Here is a 22,738-nt window from a genome sequence, read left to right on the forward strand (position 1 = left end):
TCTCCCTGCAGAGCCAGAAGTCCCAGCGAGGTACTGCAGAGGAGGGCGGTAGACGTGGGAAGCATTGGCAGCCGCTGGCAGCTCTGCTCTGCCCCGGCACCGCCTGGGGAGGAGTGGAGAGCCCTCCTGTGCCCCCGATGGTCACCGGCCCCGGGGGTCTGGGTCACACCTCAGCCCCTTCCCCCTCGGTGTGGGTCCCGGCGGAGCCGTGCTCTGCCTTGCCCTGCCCGCAGCCCTGCCCGCTCGGCCAAGGCCTCGGCGCGAAATCTGGTCTTCGTGCTCGGCGCTGTGCGGGCCGGCCCAGCACGCCGCCGCCCGCACTTGCTGCGGCCTGACTATTCAGTAGAGATGCCCCCTCCTCCTCCTCCCCTGCCGGTGGCTGCCGAGGGGAAGGTCTTAAAACGCATTCATTCCGTACGTGCATGCGGTTAACCCCTTACTGCCCCTCCAGCTGCCCCGCGTGTTCCACTGCCGCCTAGCGCGGCCGGCTCCGCCACCCTTCTGCTTTAAAACAGTTTGATTTCCACGGTGGGGACGGCTCCAGCACGGGGCTGGTGTCGCCCGGACACCCTGCCCGCCCCGAGCAGCCTGCGCGGCCGTCTCCTCCGCTCCCCGGGCTCCGGCTTGCTGCTTTTTTTTTTCCCCCTCCCAGGAGTAGCAGCGAAATGTCCCGTCCTGCCTATTTGGAAATGGGAACAAATTGCTCCCCCGCCTTACCTCGCCCATCGCATCCCATATATAGTCATATCTACGGTCAAATGGCAGGCAGCAGCGAATGGGAGCGCTGAGCCTCCGAAAAAAGCCGGGGGGGAGTGAGAGAGGGAAAGGGGTAGGGACGAACGGAGGAGGGAGTAAAAAAAAAAAAGCCCTTTCCAAAAAAGTATTGGATGTCTTGAGGAATGCAGTCAGCCCCCTGGGAAAGTACATATCTGTGAGGCGCTCCCTGCCCGCCGCTTGCACTCCGCCGGCGCCCCGTCCCGCACGGATCAGCCCCGCCGCCCGGCAGCTCCGCGCCGCTCCGCGCCGCTCCCTCGGGGGCCGCGGCTAGGTCTCGGACTCGGGGCTGTCCCGCAGCTTTTCAAGTTTTGCTTTCGGGTGCAGTTCGCGCGGGGACGCGCCCTAGCCCACCGCCGCCATGGATGCCATCAAGAAGAAGATGCAGATGCTGAAGCTGGACAAGGAGAACGCCTTGGACAGAGCCGAGCAAGCCGAAGCGGACAAGAAGGCAGCGGAGGAGAGAAGCAAGCAGGTCTGCACCGAGGGCCCGGGCGCGGCCAGCACCGGGGCGCAAGTCTTTCCAGACAACTCCTTTCTCTTTCTCGCTTTACTTTTTTTTTCCCCCAACGTACCTTACTGTATTCCCCCACCCCACCCCCTGCAGAACTGGTTGAACTTTTTGTAAGGTTTTCCTTCACCCTGGTAGCCCCTGGCTGGAGGTTCCTGGGGCCTGGCAGGAGGTCGTTCCCCCTGCCCCTAGCACCCCAGCTGGGGAGCGGGGCCCTGGGACAGCCACATGGCCTCTGTGCCTTTGTCATAGGGGTATGGCTGCGAGAGGGTGCCTTGAGCACCTGGTTAGCAATGGACAGACGTGCTGCGATTTGGCAAAGGACACTTAAAGCTGTGTTTGCCCCCTCCAGCACCACCCAGCAGACTTGTCCGATTGCAGATGCTCCCCCCGCTGCTAGATGTGTGTCCCATTTTCCTGGCCTTCTCCAACCCCCCTCCTTTACACCTGGGGCTTTATTCGTTTGGGGGAGGGGGGCACATTGGTAGCATGTTTCTGGGAGATCCTGAAGGAGGAGGGAGGAAGGGAGAGTGATTTAAAAATTAATTTCCCACTTTTCTAAGCCCAGGGAGAAACATATTTGTGCGTTGTATTTCCTCTTGTGCACCTAGTTAGAGGATGACATTGTGCAATTGGAAAAGCAATTGCATGTGACGGAGGATGCAAGGGACCAAGTGCTGGAAGAGCTACACAAGTCTGAGGATAGCCTCCTCTCCGCAGAGGAGAATGCTGCCAAGGTATCGTGCCCTTGCCGCAAGCAAAGAGAATCTAACTGTCTCTCCTTCTCTCTCTCTCTGTCCGTCTGTCCTTTTCTGTCTCTTCTGCACTCGCACTTCTCCCTTTGCACGATCACGTTGCCTGCTGCACCTTTTCCTGCCCACCCTCCCCTCTCCACCACTTTCCAACCCGTATCACAGCTGGAGGACGAGCTGGTGGCTCTACAAAAGAAGCTGAAGGGCACTGAGGATGAGCTGGACAAATACTCCGAGTCCCTTAAAGATGCACAGGAAAAGTTGGAACTGGCTGACAAAAAGGCCACAGATGTAAGTTACCCCCATCCCTTTCACCACCACCCCAGTACAGAAACCACGCACTCCCTGTGCACAGGACAGCCAGGACTCCTACCAAGCAGTGCTCCAAAGCTTTGCTGAGGGCAGGGCCCAGGCACCTCCTGGGCAGGGAGGTGGGAAACAGCACTGCCTCCTTGCATGAGGTTTGCACACTATCGGGCATTTGATTGGGTTTCTGCTCACTCGACACGTGCTTTTCGTGTGTATTTGCCGCTCTAGACGTGGAAGTAAAGAAAGGGTGGATTGTCCGTTCAGGTGATGGGGAAAACGGCTCAGGCTGGAACAACACTATCTCGACAGTGAAGCAGAATCAGAGAGTTAATAGCAAGTAGATCCAGGAGAGCGAGATCCAGAAAAGCAAGGGCTGCTAGTTCTGTCTTCAAGAGAGCTGTTCCTAGGCATGCATGTGTTAGAACTGCTGCTGGATACTGGTTTGGCTCACTCACTGGTCCCTCAGATAAAAGATCCTCTCCTAGGTTTTGTTTTCCTGGAAATCACTGGAACTGTTTCACTTGTCAAAGAAAAGTTCAGTCTCATGTGAGAGAAAGTTGTCCGGAAGATGATACTTGCTAGGTTTGCAGTTCCGAGGACAGGGATCCTGGGAGCAAGCTGGGAGATATATATAGCTCAGCACTTTATATGGTAATAATGCAAGAGCTTGTGCCTCTCCCAGGCCCTCATCCCACCCACCTGTCTGCCCCTGACATGCATTTAATGTATTGCATGCATGGAACCGTGTGAGTTTACTGTCTCTGCAGTTCAGGTCCAGATCTCTATGGCTGCTGCTGTACAATTCTCTCTGAGTAAATCTCAGGTCTGAATTACAGGATTAGGTGAAACCACGGTATTTCCAAAGCGATGACTGTCCTTTCCCTTTAACTCAGCTTTAAAAATTAACCTCAAAGCCATAATAAAAAGAGGAGTTGCCACAGATGAAGCAAGCCAAGTATTTCAGGGGGAGGAAGGATACTTTCAGAAGGAGAAGTGTTACAAAAACCAACTTTGCATGAAAGACAACATGCTTTTATCTTATTTTACTTCTAAAATGAACAAAGGATAAAAAAGGTTTAACTTCAGTATGGCAATTAAGTTGTATAGCTTTGAAAGAGAACTGAAGAACTTAACAAACATAAGCGTGCATAGGAACGGGAGAGTGGGGTTCTGCGTATAATGTGGATCAGATGTCTGTCGTCTTCTGTGCATGGCTGCATAGATGAGAGGCAGCTTCCTAGCAGGACGTTTATTTAACTTGTTCAAAGGAACCGCATATAGATCCAGGGGAGATATTCCTTATAAGGAAAAGTATGCAGACTGGAAATAGCTCGCCTAGGATGAAGGCAGGAGAAATGGTACTAGATTCCCTTTTTGAAATGAAAGATCTTCCTAACCAATCCCAATGCCATTTTCCTTTGCTGGAAAACAGCATTTCGAAGCTAGTTGAGGGCAATTTTATTTGCAGTCATCCCTCAGGCAGAGGGCAGGCAAGTGTCTGGCTTGTTTTCATCAAGGTAAATGCTGTATTTAATGGTATGCATGGAATATGTCTGACATTTTAAGGATGTCTTTCTTTTTTGGCAATGCGGAGTATCTTTGGGGCATTGCAGTTGACCCAGTATTTGCCCTACTAGTTTGGATAGTTCCAAGCCTTAGCAGAAAGACAAGGGCAGGGGAGGGAGTGCCGGCTCCCTGGGGTGGACTCGCCTTACACAGGGGGATGAGGAAACCTTACCTTGCTGGTATTACTCACCTCGCAAAAGCCAGGCGCATCCCCTGAGCCCCGGAGCCACCTCACCTGGGAGGGGGCAGCCGCACCTCCCTCTTCCCTCCCCGTGTCTCAGGAGCTAGGCCAGGTGCAGCAGCAGCTGGCGGGGGCAGGTTGCTCGGTGTCATTTCATTACGCTCATACTGGGGCGGTTTAGGGGGGGAAGGCGGGTTCTGGCCACAGCCCTTGCCCCGACCCCGGCGCGGCCTGCGGGAGTCCGCGCGCGCGCTGCGCCGCCAGGGGGCGCTGCCGCCCCAGCGCGCCCACCTGGCCACGGCCGCCGCCCTCCCGGTCGCCACGGCCCGGCACGGCCCCGCCGCAGAGCCCTCTCCCGGCTGGGGCCGGCCTCTTCTCGGGGCCTGCCTCCGTGCCCGCCGCGGCGCTCCCAGCTCGGTGCCGGCAGCCCCGCCCCGGTGCGCGGTGCGTTGCGGCGCGGGGGGACTTCCGGGGCCGAGGCGGGCGGAGGGAGGCGGTGCAGGCCGGGCGAGACGCGGGTATGGCGGCGATGAGCTCGCTGGAGGCCGTGCGGAGGAAGATCCGGAGCCTGCAGGAGCAGGCGGACGCCGCCGAGGAGCGGGCGGGCCGGCTGCAGCGGGAGGTGGACCAGGAACGGGCCCTGCGGGAGGAGGTAGGGCCGCTCGCTCGGCCCGGCCCGGATCGGCTCGGCTCGGGGGCCGTGGCGCGGTGGGAGCGGGCGGGGGCGCCGGGCGCGGATCCCGGGGCGCGGCTGACTCTCGCCGCTCCCCGGCCGGTGGGTCGGGCGTCTGCTTCCTTCGCCGCCGTCTCCGACAAAATGGTTACCTGCCGGCCGCTGCGGCACCTCTCTCCCCGCGCTGCGGGCGGAGGCCGCTGTTCCCGGCGGGCAGGCCCGGGGCCGCAGGTGAGGAGTGGGTCACTGCGGTCTTCGGCCTGGACTGCTGTGCTCTCCGGCTCAGTGGCCTAAGTGATGCGTGGGGCAAACGAAGCTGCGGTGCATAAGTAGACGGTACTAGGTCTGCTGGCCAACAGCAAAACGCTGAGCTGGAATGAGATTGAACTTAGCGAGATGTTTGAGATGGGTGCTTTGTATTAGGTTCTGAGCAAGCTTTTATGAAGTTTTGTTTGGTTTTTTTTTTTGGAAGTGCTGGTTGTCTGCTTATCCCATCCAAATGAGTTCAACTGTGGGAAGTCAGCATGCTGACTGTTGAGGTTATGTAGTTGGGACTGAATCTGAGAGGCCACATCTGAGTACTTACCCACAGTATCTGAAAACACCACAACGTGATCATATGGCCCTTGTCACTATATATCTGTAGCATGTTTAGCTGTCAAAAACCCTAGCTAAGATGGGAAAAGAACAGTAGGCACAGTTTTAGGCAGAGACAAGATCAGGTGTGAGCAGCACAGACTCACGTAACAGATGTAGTTATGGGTGGCAGTTACAGCAAAAAACTGATAGGGCCGCTGTTTGCCTTGCCACTGACCTTGGGGAATTCTAGCAGCTGTAATTTGATGTTTCCTGCTATAAAATGGACAGTGTCCTTTGCGGCGATTTTAGTGTCTTCAGTCGTTGCGTAAAAGTGACACAAAAGAACAAATTTCTTATTCACGTAGTTTATTACAATTGAAAAAATGGTGATTATTTGATTTCCTTATAATGCGGGGCTTTCTGCACATTCTGGGCAGCAAGTTCAAAGGAAGAGCCTTCTGATTACTTGCAGGTGATCTTCCCAAGGGGCAAAATATGGCTCCTTAGGCTTGTGTAACTACTGCATTCTTGCAAATCATATCCATTTTTTCAGTGAGAGATCATGTCACAGCCATTAACTTGTTTCATAAGGGTTTCTGTCTTTACAAAAAACTGTACTTGTCTTCTAAGCTTTGTGGAGTAAAGGACACCAATTTTCCTACTTTCAGTAACATGTATTGTTCTAAACAACATATTAAGGGATTCTTATTAGAATGGGAAGCTTTGCTGTTACCTTTTGTGGCAGAAGGAGTAGCGCTGGAGGAGTGATTACAGCTTGCTGGTGAAGTCTTCCCATTAGAGCTCAACCACATTGCTATAAGGCTTAAGATCCTAAAGGTTAATGTTTGTCTCTTCCCCGGAGTTGGTTTATGCGGATGATGTGGAATTCTGTGGAGTACATTTACGTGGTATTTAAGTTTTTGTTTGGAGGGGTCAGTGCTGGGGTGAATAAAGGCAGAAAACTGAACTCACTGGCACATGTAGACCTGTGCCTCTTCTATAATGCTAGCTAGGTACGGATTTTTTTATTGTCACAGCTGTATTTCTGCATGCTTGAGGAAGGAGGCTTTGAGAACATTGCAGCAAGCAAGCTGAGGTGTGAATCTGACCCTTCCCTTAGTATTCCCTTAATACCTTACATGTACAGCATGTGACTAGCTAGGGTTGTTTTGTGGTTTTTTTTTTTCTTCCTGTGCAAGGTACAGATATGCAAACAATGAAAAAGCTAAAGCTGTGGCCAAAACATAGCACAGCTTACAGCTTTTGATTGTTAAACCAGATTGTTAAAAGTTTCGAGACTGACTAACAGCCATCGCCTTAAAAAAAGAATCTCTTCTGTTTTGAGTGCATGCATCTCAAGGGGCTGTTGGTAATCACATTTTCAGAATGCGTTTTTCTTCCTTCTTCTGAAAAACAGAATCTTTCTTACAACAGTAATAATTAACACCCAGTGGTAACTTAGCCATGTCATTGCTCATTGTAAAAATATGTGGTGTATAAGTGCTGTGGCAAAAACACAGAAGGTTATGTTTGTCTGTTAGCTGTGGGAGTGCCCCTTAATGTCACTGGGGTTTTTTCCTTCCTTACCATATAAGGAAAGAAGTCCTGCTCCACAGAAGAATAACTTGGGCCATATAAGGCTGGTTGGTAAACCCTTATTGAGTTACTGGAGCAGGAAGTAAAAACTTGAACTTTAGTCACCCTGTGTTTTCTAAGTATATTGTATGCTCTTATCATGATGAGGAGTCTTGACATGATAATAATTAACTTGTAACATTACAAATTTCCCAAGCGCAACATTTATGAAAGGTTGTTTTCTTTCTCAAATCAGAATGTTCACATTCTTACTGTTTAAAGCCAGAAGTCTGAAAACACAGGTTTGGAGTACTACTGCTTGATTACATAGCTAAAGATTTTATATTGCGGTTAATGTGGATCTCTAAGGATGTGGTCTTTTCTACTCCTGGTCCTACATGTTTGCTGCCAATACTCACTAATGTTCAAATATATATTTGCTTCCCTGTTTATGTGTTACTTCAAATCATTCTAGTGGGGCAATGTTACTGTTATGTCAAAGGTTGTTTTACTTGTCTGGTGTGTAAGTTATTCCTATTTGTGTTATGTAAGACAAAATTTTAGCTGTGGCCAACTGTATCCAGTTGCCTCTGGTCAGTAAAAGCAACAAATAAGTTCCTTAAATTTTTAACTAAAGAAAAAGTATCAAACTGATACTTTTGGTATCTGCTTTTGATAGAGGGCTTGTTTCCCTCCCCTAACTAGACATCTTAGGAAAATCAGATGTGTACTTCCTCATATATAGCAAGATCGTTTTCAGTACTAATTAAGAGTAACTGTTATTCTTGGAAGTCATTAACTTTTTAGAATAATGACCTTTTTATATCTATTTTGTGCTTAATATCCTTTTGAAAGAAATAAAAGTTTAATAATGAGGTTACTACGAGAAGGCTGTTACAGAACTTACCCTGCAACTTAAGCAAGTGTAGGTTTGAGAATGTCAGAAGTAAAAGCTTGTAATGATAAGAGGGAGATGAGTTGCAAGTGGTGCACGGAAGGTTAAGTAAACAGGTAATGCAAGAGAGGCAAATCTGGGGGAAGTTTGAGGATGGCAGTATGAAGAAAAAAAAAAAGAAAAAAGATGTCAAGTAATTTTTGCCTGTACCAGGGCCCTTCCAAGATGTAGCCTCTGCTGGTGCCTTCTTTGTCAGCTCTTGCATAGCTTGCCTGCAAACACTTGTGGGTATTCGGGCATTTCTTAAATGTTCTCATGCTCCCTTTGTGTCAGCTGTCTCATTGCATATGCTGATGTAGGTGTATTTTTGCATCTTTACACTGAACCCTTCTTATGGAACTCAGGGAAATACTGGGACAATTCTCATCAAAATATGGCAAAAGGTCAGAAATAAAGGATTTGGGATAACATAGAAGAATTGGGTAATTGGTTTGTGTTGATTTGCTAAAAAAAGGGGGGGAGGGGGAAGACTATAATTGGTTAATGTCTGCAAATACAATAACAGAAAATATTTAGGGAACGATGCATAATTCTTCCAGTGCAGTTCTTTCTAGTACAAATTGTACAGTCCTTAATGTACTTCATTTAAAGGAAGCATTAATCACTTTTTCCTCCATTAAGCAATAACTTCACAATTCAATGAGGGCACGTACATCTCTGTGTACAGGCTTTTTAGCGGATGAAGTCAGACATTACTGAAGTGCTGTTAAATGGCACTAGCAGGTTCGTGGGATAATCTTTTACAAGAGGTGGTGTGTGCCTTATTATGAATTAATTTCTGTTCTTCCTGTGCTTAGGCTGAGAGTGAAGTAGCTTCTCTGAACAGACGCATCCAGCTGGTTGAGGAAGAGTTGGATCGGGCTCAGGAGCGCTTGGCTACTGCTCTGCAGAAGCTGGAGGAGGCCGAGAAGGCTGCAGATGAGAGTGAAAGGTGGGTGGGGCCACTCTTGAATGGATCGTTACCCCTATGACAAAGATGATAATTGCCAGGGTGTGGGTTAGGGAAATAAATGAAACCACTCCTGTGTCTCTGACCATGTGTAATCCACTCTTCCTTTGCCTACATGGACTACAGCTTGTCTGTAGGAATGTCCAAAAAGTGTAGGCTTGAATTGTTGTTCATGTCTCAGTTGTAAAGATAAGATTTAAGTGGGGTAGGACTTTTGATGTATCATGCCACTTCCTGGGAAAACTGCTTGGCCCAGCCCAGACTTCTCTATTTGGATGACAACTTTCTGAGGGTGTTGTGTATTCTTGTGCTATCGGGTGATTCTTGATTTCATTGTGGGTGCAAAATCTCATCTGGAGAATAGCAAAGTGCTGGAAGAGGCTTTGGTTCTCCTTTTGGCGTGATTGGTACATGAAGGTGAGCAAAGGAGGGAGAACATGATAATTCCTTCAGATTTAGGCTGGGATTTCCAGAAGTACTTAGTATAAGTTAGGAACTCAAGATTTGTGGCTTTGGAAGATCTCCTCTTTTACTTCTACAAACTGTATTTGATATCTGTGATAGTACCTTTTATTGGGAAAGAATCCTATGTATTCTGCATATGTATTTCTACCTCACTAATGATGCAGCCTGTTGAAAAGCAAAGCACCTGAGACTCACAGGTGAATTAGTTAAGAGAATTTGGATCAAACATGCATGGAAGGCGCAATACGCAATGTTTCCTGTTATGAAGGAGTTTAATTTTGTTCATGCAGAGGACAGAGAGCTGCTGTGCTCTAGGGTTCTGACATGGCAAAACTCATGGGAATCTGTTTGGCTCATAAACATAATGCCTGTCAGTCCTGCAGGGGTTGTAACATGCTGTTTAACGATGAGTGTAAAAGCAGAGATGTCTTTAGTCATCTTACTAGTTTTTTAGAAGCAAGACCCTTTATTTACCTTTCTAGAAGATCAGTTTTCCTTCAATTTAAAATGAAAAAGAATAGTACAGCTGAACTGTGGTAAGAGCTAAACAAATTACGTTTTCTTTCTTCCTAAGACATGCTTTTTCCCTTTGAACTGCTGAAGTGTGAATGCACAGGACTAGATCTATGGTGTGAAGAATCAAGTATCTGACGTGCTTTGTTCACCTTAATACATCTGTCTGAAAGTTGCACTCCAGTAGTAGTAGAGCTGGACATAAACTGGCAGGCCCTGAACCTTGCATTTCCTGTTTTTCACGTCTTTCAGAGGAATGAAGGTCATTGAAAATAGAGCCCAGAAGGATGAAGAGAAGATGGAAATCCAAGAGATCCAGCTTAAAGAAGCTAAGCACATTGCTGAAGAGGCTGACCGCAAGTATGAAGAGGTCAGTTCTTGAGTGCAGGTCATCTGTTTTTAAAGCCCTTTAGTCTGTGTCTATAATTCTGTCTTTTTTTTCCCTTTCCCTTTTAAGTTCAAAAGATCACAAACACCACTCTTCGCAGATGTAGAAGAAAAAATGGGCACCCGGATACCTCAGGGGACAAGGTGGCAGGAGATCTGTGCTCAGATCTTTTCATTAAAATGGTTGAGAGTATTCCCTGGTCTCTTAGGGAGAAAAATATTTTCAAGCTGCCTTTTGGTGAATGAAAGAGAGGTCTTGAAAAATGTCGGATAACAAAGATTCAAATGAATAATGAAGATGTCACATAATCAAAACTCAATGTGTTGACCAAAAAAATGGAAAGAGGCCCAACTTCCTGCTTTGTAGGTTCTAGAAACAGGTGATGTGTGCTGCAGCAACATAATACCCCTGACTGCCATTTGCCTTCTCTTGTAGGTGGCTCGTAAGCTTGTGATCATTGAGAGTGACCTGGAGCGGGCTGAGGAACGTGCTGAACTATCAGAAAGGTAAGTGTTGAGCTGCCGTGAGATGTGTGTGAGGTGCTACAAGACAACTGTAACAGCATGAAACATTGGCAGTACACTGTGTGTTCAGCTCAAAGCTATGTTTTGCTCATTTACTCTAATGGTTGAAATAAATGGTCAACGCCAAAGTAAATGTGTTCATATGTGTGTGCGCGTGTGTTTTGTCACTGCATGCTGTACCTGCACACTGATTTTGTGAATGGCTTTTGTGCATTTCATGTGTTCACTAACAGCCAAGTCCGACAGCTGGAAGAACAGTTAAGAATAATGGATCAAACCTTGAAAGCATTAATGGCTGCAGAGGATAAGGTACTGATACTAATAAACAGTTTTTAGGTTTAACTGCAACCCAAGTCTTTCAGCTTCCATAGCCGATTAGCTCACTCAGTAGTAACAAATAAGTCCTCACTACGCTCTTTACTCTCTTTGCATCTTGCTTTGGTCGTTTTCTTTGGTCTCTTTTTTTTGTTTGTTTATTCATTTTTACCTTTAAAACTGATCTGCTGTGCAGCCAAAAAGAAGCTGAACTGTCTCATGTGTAAAGGCTATGTAAATATTTCTGTGTAAGCCAAGGGCTGTAGATAATTTCTGTCTGGTCGTCATCATAATGTACACTTGAAATGGAATTTGGCATTGTAAAGACTTGCTTTCAATCTGTGATGGATTCAGCTGCTTTTGAGGCCGTTCTTTTGCTCTGTAATTGTTTTCATTTTTCTCTATCTTTTCCTCCTATTTTCTCCTGTTTCTTTTGCTTGACTGAATCTTCCATCCGCCCCTTTCCTGCCTTCCTTCCGAAATAACAGCAAATGTGCTGAGCTTGAAGAGGAGTTGAAAACTGTGACCAACAACCTGAAGTCGCTGGAGGCTCAGGCTGAGAAGGTAGGCTAGAGACTTATGTGAGAATGTGTCCCTTATGTTGTCATCTGCATTGGCTTGTGGGGTTTTCTTTATATGCGGATCACTTGGCAGCATTTCAGCAAGGCCATTGTCAGTAGAAGCATTTGGACTTACTACTCAATTCATATTTGGTTCTTATCAGAACCTAGCATTCCTTCTAGTTCCAAATAGGTCAGTATTATTTGACCACATGTTCTGTTAAGTAGTCTGACAGGATTAAATATTATTTATAGAATGTCCCTCAAAATGGCACTTGTGTGCTAACATTAAATTCTCCAAATGCCACTCCTCTTTAAAACCGTAGTACTAATTCCCACTGTATAGCACTGGAATATAACCCAAGGGAAGTTTGGCTCTTGTAATAAACTGTGTATTACCACAGTCTAGTAAATGAAATTAATTTAGTTATACCCATATTAATTTCGGTTGATCTATTAGAAGAGAGTCTCGTATGTGGTATTTTTTTGTATATTTAGAATACCTGGTCTAATATCAGTGATCCTCTTTCTAATTACAGTACTCGCAGAAAGAAGACAAATATGAAGAAGAGATTAAAGTACTGACTGACAAACTGAAGGAGGTAAAATTAGAGCTGTTCTTTACAACAGATCTTCCAATGCAACTTTGATTCTTTTAATATAAACACTACTTTGGTGCTTTAAGGATGAACGTGTCATTTTGGAGACAGTTTAGTGTAAATGTCTCCCTAAAAATCAGTATCCCCTTATTATTTGCCTCCTCTCATTGTACTTTTTTCCTCATTTGAGTTGTTGCTGCTCTATTTGTAAGTACTACGTGTGTTTTTCCTAAAATAGTCTGTGTTTGTCTCAACTTCAGGCTGAGACCCGTGCTGAATTTGCTGAGAGGTCAGTAACCAAGCTGGAGAAGAGCATTGATGACCTAGAAGGTATGGGGTTTTGTTTGTCTCACTTGCTATAGAAATACAGATCTCTTATTCTCCTGTTTGGGGTTTTTTTTCAGTACGCAGTTCTACTCACGTAACTTGTCCTGCTTATATAAATGGGTCTGCCTAAAGAGTAAAATATGCAAAATATTTTCTGATTGAAATGTATTGATAACTTGAATGCTTCAGGTGAACAGTGTTTTGCTCTTGCCTGTTCCTTTTTTCTCTCATGTTCTCAAGACTCCTTTCATTTTTTTGCTTTACACTCTTCTACTGGGAGGTATATAAATGTATAGGGTAAATGACTAGATGATGATTAGTAGTATTATCTTACTAAAAAACTGATGAAGAGCTGTGTTATGTTTGTAATAATTAGAAATGTAGCAAGCAAACCTCATTTATTACTGCAATAAGTATGGGTCAGGGCGGGCATTTTGTGACATAGACCAGTTGCAGTTTTTCGGTAAAGCTAATGGATTGTATACATAATCAGAAAGACAGCTTATTTAACTTCAGAGAGTTTGTTTTAAGGTTTTGATAAATCTTTCAGAACTGCAGTAGTATAGTAGAATGTGCTTTGCCTCTCTTGCTTTCTGGAGAAAATAATTTAGTAGTGCTTTGTAATTAAGTTATATGGAGTTTACTATTTAGATGTATTACACTAAGTCTAGGATTTTAAGAAGCTTGATTGCTTGACATGGCAGGGTGACTTCTGCAGAAAGGGCATGAAATATCTAGGTAGCTGCTGAAAATTTATGATTACTGACTCAGGAAGGAAGCAGAGAAGAAAGATAAGGGTTTAGAAGGAACAAAAATTGCTGTAAGAAACTGAGTTTATGACATCACACAAACCAGAGTGTTTTTTTTTTTAAAAAAAAAAAAGAAAAGAAAATAAATGGTAACATCCTCCTTGAGCCCCATTTTTGGATCTTCTCTCCCTAGTTCCTGTGCGCCCTCCTAATGTGCGTTAAAACAAAAATCCAGGGCAGCGAAACATGGATTTTGCTTCCCTTGTACGCTTTCTTTCCTTCATTTTCTCTATATCACAGGTTGCCTCACTGGCAGTGCAGTGAATGAACTTGTCACATAAGACTATTCACTGTTGATTTTTTTTTAATTCTTCTCTAATTTTGTAATTTTTGTTTTGTTTTGTCTGTCGCAACACCTCTTTCTGTGCTCTCTTCCCCTTTCCTACGGCTTCTGGATGGTATTCCATGCCACCACCTTCACCTTCCATCCCATGATCACGCTCCATTTCCTTGCACACCTCTGCCTTCCCTTGGGGGAATGTTAGATGAGCTATATGCTCAGAAACTGAAGTACAAAGCCATCAGCGAGGAGCTGGACCACGCTCTCAACGATATGACTTCCATGTAAATGTCTTCCCAGCTTGTGCCTGCACCTGCTTCCCTGCCCTCATTGATTGCGCGGTTCCGGCCTTGTGAAATTATACTCCCTCTGTAGCGGGAGACGCGTTCCTTTAGCGAGACTAGGTGTACAAAATACCATGAACAATTTCTTTACCGTGGCAGTGTGGGTGAGTGTTGGGCCTAGCCTGGTAAATACTCATGGTGATTTTGTAAGCTGACGCTCATGTTTACTCTTTAATTCTGTATCTGCAATCCTTGTGTCTTGTGGTTGCCCTTCGTTTGTAGCTCTGCATTTATCCTTTCAGTTTGCCTCTGTTCAAGTATTTTCTACCAGGCCCATCATATTCAGTTTACTAAAGAAAGTTGCCTCAGTATGTGTTGCGTTCAGAGTGTGTTCTTCTGCTGTCAAAGTTTTTCTCTGTCAAAGTTCCTACAAAAGTTTCAAAGAAATTAGATTTAGCTGTATTCTCTATTAATGACAGTGGAAAGTATTTATCTAAATTTCCGTGACTGCTCTGAAAATTTCAGCTGTTATCACTAAATTACAAGTGTGGAAATTGATTTAAGATACTTTGTTATTTAAACCCATAAAAGTGACAATTGAATTGTAGATTGCTTCTGCATATTTTGTGGAGGGTAGTAGTAATTTAATTTGCAGATACCAAAAATGTGGTAATATCAACTGTAGTCATAAGGAGAAAAATAAAGAGTGTATTAGGCAGCAGGAAGGCAGGAGAGTAATCAGTTGTAAGGTGTGACTAGTCCATGCAGTGCTTGGTACAAACTGACCCTTCTTCCATCAACCTAAAACTCTGAACAGAGGTCAGCTGTGCTAAATCCACCTTCCCATGCTCATACCTTTCACTTGCATGAACCCTGTACAGTTGACATGGGAAAGAGGAAGAGTTGTGGCTCTCAAGTGCTTGTGAGGTGTGACGTTTAGTGCAGGCATTTCTTTCTGGAGGCTAGCATGCTTTCAGCAAGGCATAAGCTTTGCTCAGGGTTTGAAATGTATTTTGCATGCACCCATATTTTAAACGTTTTTTCTTTGCTTTTTTCCATCCCTATATCTGTTCATTACTTCCCTCCCTCCCCTAACTTTTTAGTAGGGGTCTAATGTCTGCTTTGTATGGTTTGATTTTTATTTTTTAATTTTTTTTAAAAACACACCACCCACCCACCCCACCCCCAACATATGCTTTTGCTCAGTGGTTTATCAAGCAAATGGATTTCCTTTTTCCTCCTCTGTGTACAGAGATTACAGTATTTCTTCAATTTGGGATATTTCTAAATGGAAAACAGGCTTTAAAATGTACTCTACTGGTACATGAGGACATTACTGTAGCATTCCAGTCCCAGCATGGTGTGGTGTTTCTCTAGTAGTCATCTTGGCATGCTGGGCTCTGTTGTGCTGTTGCTGCTTTTTTGGAAGTCTTTACTGCACCTTTTTTATTTCCTACCTTATCTCACTTTTTCTTTTCATGCAGATAATTTTCTTTGCTTCACTTCTCCAAAGACATCTTCATCAGGTTGGATAAAACATCTTTCCAAGCTTTGGATGTTTCATGGGTTCATTGTCCTGTCTTCTAGCTTAGTTGACTCTCTTCCTCTGGCACCTGTCTCAGAACATGCTGTTTGTGCTCTGCTGTACAGAAACTCTACATCTCTCAATGTAAAATAAACATCCCAGCTGTATCCCTTTTGCTATTCCCTTGCCTTTTATTTATTTGAATAATTATTTCAATAATTAATAAAAATTGATTTTTTTGCCATTAGGGATTTAAATTTTTTTGGTGTTTCCATTTTTTTTCTGCAAACACTTTTGCCTGAATGTTGACAATGCAAAGCCAGTGATAGTAGTCTATGGGATGAGAATACTAATCTTGGTATTTTGAGGTCAAAACTGACTGGTTACGATCTTAGTCTTTCTCCAAATTTGATGCAGATAAAATGACAAATAGATGTAATAGGAGTTTTTTCAGTTGTTATTGTTAGGCCAAAATCTGCAAGGACACTACTTCCTTGGGGTCACTTGGTCGTGGGAGCATGGCTGAGAGAGCGGTTAAGTGCCTGACTCCAGATTTTTCACTTTAAAGTCTGAAATTTTCTTCTAGCTTGATGCTGAAGACTTCCTGTCTTGATATAAATGTGTGTGTTTGTTAACTTAAATATTTGAGACAGATTTAAAGGGGCAATATAAAAAACTTTAAATTCTTTTTTTCACCCAAAAATAGTCCTAGTTAGCAAAGATGTTGCTTGCTAACTTTTTTTTTCTTCAATATACTTCTCATGGCATGATAGGATTGGAAGTTCAGCAGGGACATATCAGTAGCTTTCCGCTCTTGTGCTTAGTTCAAACTTGTGAGTTTGAATTGCAGACTGATGAGAAATGTTTCAGAACTGGAGTAGGAAAACTCTCATTACACTAATAATGAAATTATTCTGCTGCAAAGTGGAACATACAGATTTCAGGTTTGAAAGCCTAACCATTGGCTTTCAGCTGATTTGGCAGTGCCTAATTAAGGATGAAGCATTAAATACTGACACCTTGCTTTTTTGTGCTGTTATTTGCAACTAGAGAGTTTATTGCATTATTTTAACTTCATTTTCTTCACAATGAAAGGAGTTATTTTCCAGTTCATATTAAAGTGAATCAGTTTAAACTGGATTGATTTCTGATTATGCCTGTCACTGTGTATATTGCTAAAGTTCCTAAGTCACCACAACTAAATAAACTCATCATAGCATAGCTGAGTTTTTTAGTTTTTAGCTTGTAGAATAATGTAAATGTGGCTTTCTTGTTCAACTTCAAGATTATTCAGCAGTGCAGTCTAGGCTAGATTTCTTCCCCTCCCCAAAACCTGTTTTACAAATAAGGCTTGCAAATGGATGCATCGTATTCCCCCCTGCCGTCCTCAGATAACTTCACCTTATCCCATTACACGTGTCCTAACGTTACTGGCTATGGGGAGAAGCCCCAGTACAGGATATGTGTCAGCAGTCACAGGTAGTCCAGATAGTAAAGTTCAATAACTTACTTACTCATCAGTTGAGATACAGTAAGTGGATTTATACACTGTGTGTATTGCAACTGAAAAGTAAAATGTTTAGCGTGAAGGTTAATCAAATATAATGGGATGAGCATTTGTAAAATGACTGAAGCTAACGTGGTTAACTTCACAAATGCAAGAGTTACAGGGGATGTGGTGAGCTGTCACTTGTCAGCTGAGCCAGAGTAACTTATGCTACAGCAGCTCCAGCCCCTTAATCTATTGTGTGTTTTGGTTTATTGTGTCAGCAGTGTTGTTTTTCCCCTCAATTCCTTGCAATACTGTTGTTTCTTAAGAGAAGTAAAAAAAGCAAAATCCAATGTAGGAACCTGGTAATTTTTAACACAGTAATTTCGAACATCAGTATTTAAATCTTGCCTTTTCCTTCAAACACGCATAATCGGCTCTCTGTACTGTAGGGTGATGAATTGCTGGACAGAGTACTGGAAATGGGCAATGCAATGCAGATACCCAGGTAGCTGCGTACAGAATTCCTAGCTGGCCTTACTGCACTGATCTTGACTCCACGGAGCTGTTGTGGTTTCTCACTGCAGCATATTTCAGCACTCTTGTCACTGTTGGACCTGACCTGTGCATTATGTTGTACATCCCATGAGGTCTGGCCATGTGTAGCCAGTCATGTACATGAGGCTTGTTGACAGGAGTGCAGGGCTGGCTTTGATGTCTCATTTGCCTGGGCTCTCTGCTGTGCTGAGGCTGAGCCTCACTGGGTCCGCACCAGAGCTTGAACTCCCTGTTTGGTCTAAGGTGGCTGCCTACAGAGCCAGCCCTTGGCTCTACCTCTGTGGTAAATCGCAACCTAGACGGACTGCCTGTGGGTAATCAAGGGCTGACTGTACACTTGGCAAATGCTTTCCATGCTTTACCTGGGGGTTTTAGTCTCATTTTGGATGTTGAGAAATACTGTAAATCTCTGCCTCAATTAAAGAGAGTAGTTTTCTGTGATGAAGGTAAGCATCAAGTTCTCAGTTCAAATTATGTTGTCATGTTTGAACAACAACTAAATACACTTTGCCAAACAAAGTGAAATTTTAGTTACTCTAAGGTTTCAATGTTTTTTCCACTTATACGTGACATTATCCTGATAAGAGAGAGACAAGACCCAGTTGTTACCGGTTCAGGATCAGTTCTGAAATGTGCCCTGGTTTTACTGAGCTGGCTGTTGGAGTTTGGGCTGGGGAGGAAGCTGTGAGGAGTTGCCACTCACTACACAAGTATGTCCTACAGACCAGCTCACTGCACAGCTTTGCCATTGCTGTGTCCAGAGCCTGCAGGGGAAGAGGATTTCTGTGGAAGCTGTTAGGAAGCTTGTGGAAAAGAATCAGAAACAGTCATTTCCTGTAGGAGAATAATCTGGGATCAAGAGGTCAGGAGTGCAGTTTGAATCTAGAGACTATTGAGAAGAATATGGACAATTTGAGAAAACAAGACAGTCAAAAACCATCACGGAGCATTCTTTCACTCTGCAGAACAACTCTCGCTAAATACACTGTCACAACATAGCTGTGGCTGTTTCTTTGACCTTGAACCATCTTCTCCATTTGCTGTATCTGAGCAACACAGGTTTTCATGCTTCCATTTCATTTTCACTGAATGTTTGGGTTTGTTTTCTTACGAAGTACAACTGGACAATTTAAAGATATCGAAGTGTGTTGATCCCAGTAACAAAAGTATGTTTCCCTACCAAAAATACCATTTCAGCTGTCAGATTCCCCAGGAAAGGAGTATGGGCTGAGTCAGACCTAGTGGTAGTTGGCTACCAGCATCTCTCCTGCTGTTACGTACCCTGGTTGTGATGCAGTTGCTTTCCCTCCACTGACAGATGAGGTTCCACCACGTCTTAAATAGTTTACAAAGAAAAATGGCACTCATAAAACAAATCTTCCACACATTGTACATATTAAAGCAGGAGTTGAGAGCAGCATTGTAAGATTAAAGCAGGACTTGGTCCTTCTAGAAATATAGCTGCATCTTCCATTTCTATTCCCGCTTACCTGTCTCACAGCTGTTCTTCACAACAGGAGTCTTAGCCAGTTCTTCATAGGTTATAATAGCTGTTCCTTGGAGTAGCTATTTAATTACTAGAGTTCTAGAAACAAAGGTAAAATGTTTCTCTGTATGTTACTGAACTGTCTGTGGTGTGACCAGTTTCTTTATTAACTCTTACCTAACTGTTTTCTCTGTCTAATCTGTCTTCATTCTGCCTCTTTTTTTCCCTTCTAACCTGCTTGCTGCCTGTACAGACCAACTCTACCAGCAACTTGAGCAAAACAGTCGCCTAACTAATGAACTAAAGCTGGCATTGAATGAGGATTAAACTTTAGTGTGACTATATTGTTAACTTGTTTAAAAACTGCTTCTTCCAAATTTCCTTAAGAATGAATCTGTAGATGTAGAAATAAGCAAGAAACCTAGAAATTGATTTTTTCAGGCTGTTGATTCTGTGGTAAATTAATGGATTAAATTCTCAGTTTCTGTTGGAAAAATATGAAAATGCTTCTTCTGGATGAGGCTTTTCATTATGTGTATGCACACCTACTTTGGAGGAGCAGTAAGCTCTCTGGCTATGCAATAGCTCCTTTCCTCTTCAGTAAACAGCTACAGCATTTAGCTAACAGTATCTGAAAAGTAACAGCCTGCCTTGTAGAGAAACACTCAGTTTACCTGACATCATGAATTGGCCCTGAGACTTTTACTAGAACGTGGACAAGAGAAAAATGTTCACCAGGATTCATATTTCCGTATTTCAAAACCAACATAAAGGATACTTATAGCTGTTTTGTTATCTGGAGACTCTAATGCATTAATTTTGTGTTACTATGAATTGGGCTTGTATTTGACTTTAAAAAAAAAAAAAAAAAAAAGCTAGGACTGGGAGCTCCATCTGAAAATACCTGGTCAGTTTAAAGGTATGCTTGCATTAGTATGAAGTTACTATTACTGGATTCTGGTAGAATGCAGCTCTAGAACATTGTGCTCATTTATTATATCAAATAAGTGTGTTAAACGACTGTCCTATAAAAGCGTGCATGCAACATAAAGCTGCTAACTTCGATTTTATTTTCTAGAAGAAATAGATTTCTTAAAGGTCACTTCACTGAAGAGGAGATTGGTTGTAATTTTTTTGTTCTTTGCAAGTTCTGAATTACATGAAACTTAAATATGGATCTGCAAAGAACTTAATTATTTTCTTTGTTGCCCTACCTTAAAAAAAAAAAAAAAAGCTATTCACCATCCCACTTTCCTGTAAGCAAAGAGCTTCCAGAACATGCAAGAATTGTGTCTCTGTTGGCAGTGCATTTTCTTGACAAATGCAGCTGTAAACACTTCTAAACTTGTATTACTTGCCGTTTGTTTTATTAATTTGGAATTTTCTCTACTTATGTTGTCTGGGGACATGGGTATTTATGAGCATGCACATTTCTTAACTTTCTAAACTCTCCAATAGAAATGATGATTGCATGCCTTCATGTTCTGAGAATCAGTGCCTCCAAAGAACTGCTATTCATGTTTTAATTTTCTAATCCCACAACAGAGAAAGTGGCGCATGCCAAAGAAGAAAACCTTAGTATGCATCAGATGCTGGATCAAACTTTACTGGAGTTAAACAACATGTGAAAACCTTCTTAGCAGCAACCACATTATTTGTTTTATTATTTTTTACACCTGCTTGCCATGAAACCCCATAAATGTGTCTTTATTTTAGTTTCACCACAGTCACAAGAACATCTGCTAAATTATCAGGCAGGGGTCAGGGAAACACCAAAATGGGCAAGCCATATGCGGGTTAGGCTATATTACATTATGGTTTAAATGTGCCATTTCCCAACAAAAATGTTACCTACACTTTGTAGAGAGTTCAGCAACTCAGTATGCTTAGTCTTTTGAAGAATCCTGGCGGTGGCAGAAAGTGTCCCACCTCAAGTGCCAACTACAATTTTTAACAAGAATGATGATTCATGTTCAAGAGAGATCAGGTGGAAATGGTGCTATTTCGAACAAAAGGTTCTACTGAAGTCTTTTGTTTGATATCAGACAAGTTAGGAGTTGTCCAGCACGGTAATTTATTTTTATCAGAATTTTATTGATCTGTGAGGATTTGGACTTTCTGTGCCTTCTAATTCAATAAAACGAAGGTATGTAAGCAACAGAGAAAAGTGAAGGCTTCTGGAGATTTTAAATTGTGTTCTTGCAACTCAATACAGAAGTGTAGGTCAGCATTTCACCTTGAGTATTCATTCGATTGTATTTTTCATGTTGAAATGAAAGATTCAATAAATTCAGGAGAAAACAAATTTGGAAGAGATTGTTTTAAAATGTATTTTATTTGTGTGGATTTTGGGGAGGGGGAGGAATTTATAAACCGATATTCGCCTCACTTTTTTTCACACTTTCTTTGAGCAGTTTTAAAAGTATACCTGTATGTAAACATTGTATAATGATATGGAATAAAATGCACATTTTAGGACATTTTTTAAATTTTGCTCTCCTGTGATTTGTTTTTCATCACATTAGCTTTCTGTGTATTACTGTGTACAATATGCACGTGTGCAGTGTCTCTCATTGGGATACATGGTTAACACACTGGCTTTCAGTCTCTTCTGTGCTGTTAGGCTAATGTATAAAAATGCAGTGGTTTGGACTGATGTGGATCTGCAGCTGCTAAGAAGGGCCCTTTGATGGCCATATTGCAGGACCCTGTCCCCATCACTTGATTGTATTCCCAGATGGGTGTAGAATGCAACTATCCCCTACAGATAATAGAGCTTTCCAAAATTATTCATTATTGACTAAAACTGTTTTCAGTAAGATAATTGCAGAACTCCCATAGACTTCTGTAGGAAATGAGCCCTAAAGGCCATGCTCTTGGAAACACTACCATGTATTTATATATTTTACCTGTTAATATGTGTTAATTTACTTTGATACAGTGATAAATCTTCCAAAGTGATGTGTCAAGTTCATGAGAGATCCTTTCACCCAACTTTTCACTACTGGTTGCTAATTTCTACGTGTGTAGGTATCTTTATTTGAATTACGAGGTCTGTCAATGGGCAACTTCAGAACTTAAAAAATAATTCCTACTCCTTTTTCTGTAGTATATGGCTGAAAGTTGATGCTGTCTAGCGACAAGGAGCTCGGTAGGAGACAGGTATAGATAACCTTCCAGATCATCAAAGCATCTCCATTAGTGGACCCTTAGCAAGCAACTGAAGAACAAGTGACTTGCTCAGCAGCTGGTGTAGTGGTGAAAGGGTAAAGTAATACATAATAATTTCAGGTTAAATGGGAGTCAGAGGGACGATGTACTGGTGTGAGCATCTGGCTTTTTTTGAATGCATTATGAAAGGGAAAACTTAGTAACATTACAAGCTTTTGCATGTTTCATTGGCTGCTGCCAAGTCATCCTGAACAGAAAGGATGAGATCCCTGGCTTCACGTTTCCCTTTAAGTGTTTTTGGGAAGCAAAATACATGTTACAAGGCTCCTACAGTGCCTTAAGCTTGTACTGGAGGCTGACAGTCTAAAGCTCCAAGTAACAGTTGTGCAGAGGTAAGTTATTCTAATCTCTTTCTCCTTCCTTAGCACAAGGATGACATGTCAGGTAATTGGGCTCCAAGAGTTCAAGCCTCCATGTGCTCGTGGCTTTGAGTGGTGCTGTAGGGCTACTTCAGTAGGAAGTGCGGTGCTGGGTAGTAGTTTGTAGGGTAGGGTCCAAGGCCACCCAGGGAATCGGAGGCTGTGCTGGGAGCTGAACAGAGGAGTTCCTGGCACTTGGCCA

General features: G+C 43.4%; 1 protein-coding gene and 1 long non-coding RNA gene across 2 annotated transcripts; both read left to right on the forward strand.

The window, feature by feature from the left end:
• Positions 1–953: 953 nt before the first annotated feature.
• On the forward strand, positions 954–21,435 carry TPM1 (tropomyosin 1). Its single transcript, XM_076348385.1, is given in 11 exon segments — positions 954–1,249; positions 1,897–2,068; positions 2,071–2,189; positions 2,191–2,328; positions 8,673–8,806; positions 10,055–10,172; positions 10,626–10,696; positions 11,518–11,593; positions 12,129–12,191; positions 12,449–12,518; positions 20,492–21,435. Coding segments are annotated over 11 exon segments (1,158 nt in total). The 5' UTR covers positions 954–1,135; the 3' UTR covers positions 20,575–21,435.
• On the forward strand, positions 13,895–15,580 carry LOC143165084 (uncharacterized). Its single transcript, XR_012996199.1, has 2 exons — positions 13,895–14,052; positions 15,373–15,580. It is a non-coding gene; the product is annotated as an uncharacterized LOC143165084 (long non-coding RNA).
• Positions 21,436–22,738: the final 1,303 nt, after the last annotated feature.

This window comes from Aptenodytes patagonicus, chromosome 10, assembly GCF_965638725.1.
Source record: "Aptenodytes patagonicus chromosome 10, bAptPat1.pri.cur, whole genome shotgun sequence".
Lineage (NCBI taxonomy): Eukaryota > Metazoa > Chordata > Aves > Sphenisciformes > Spheniscidae > Aptenodytes > Aptenodytes patagonicus.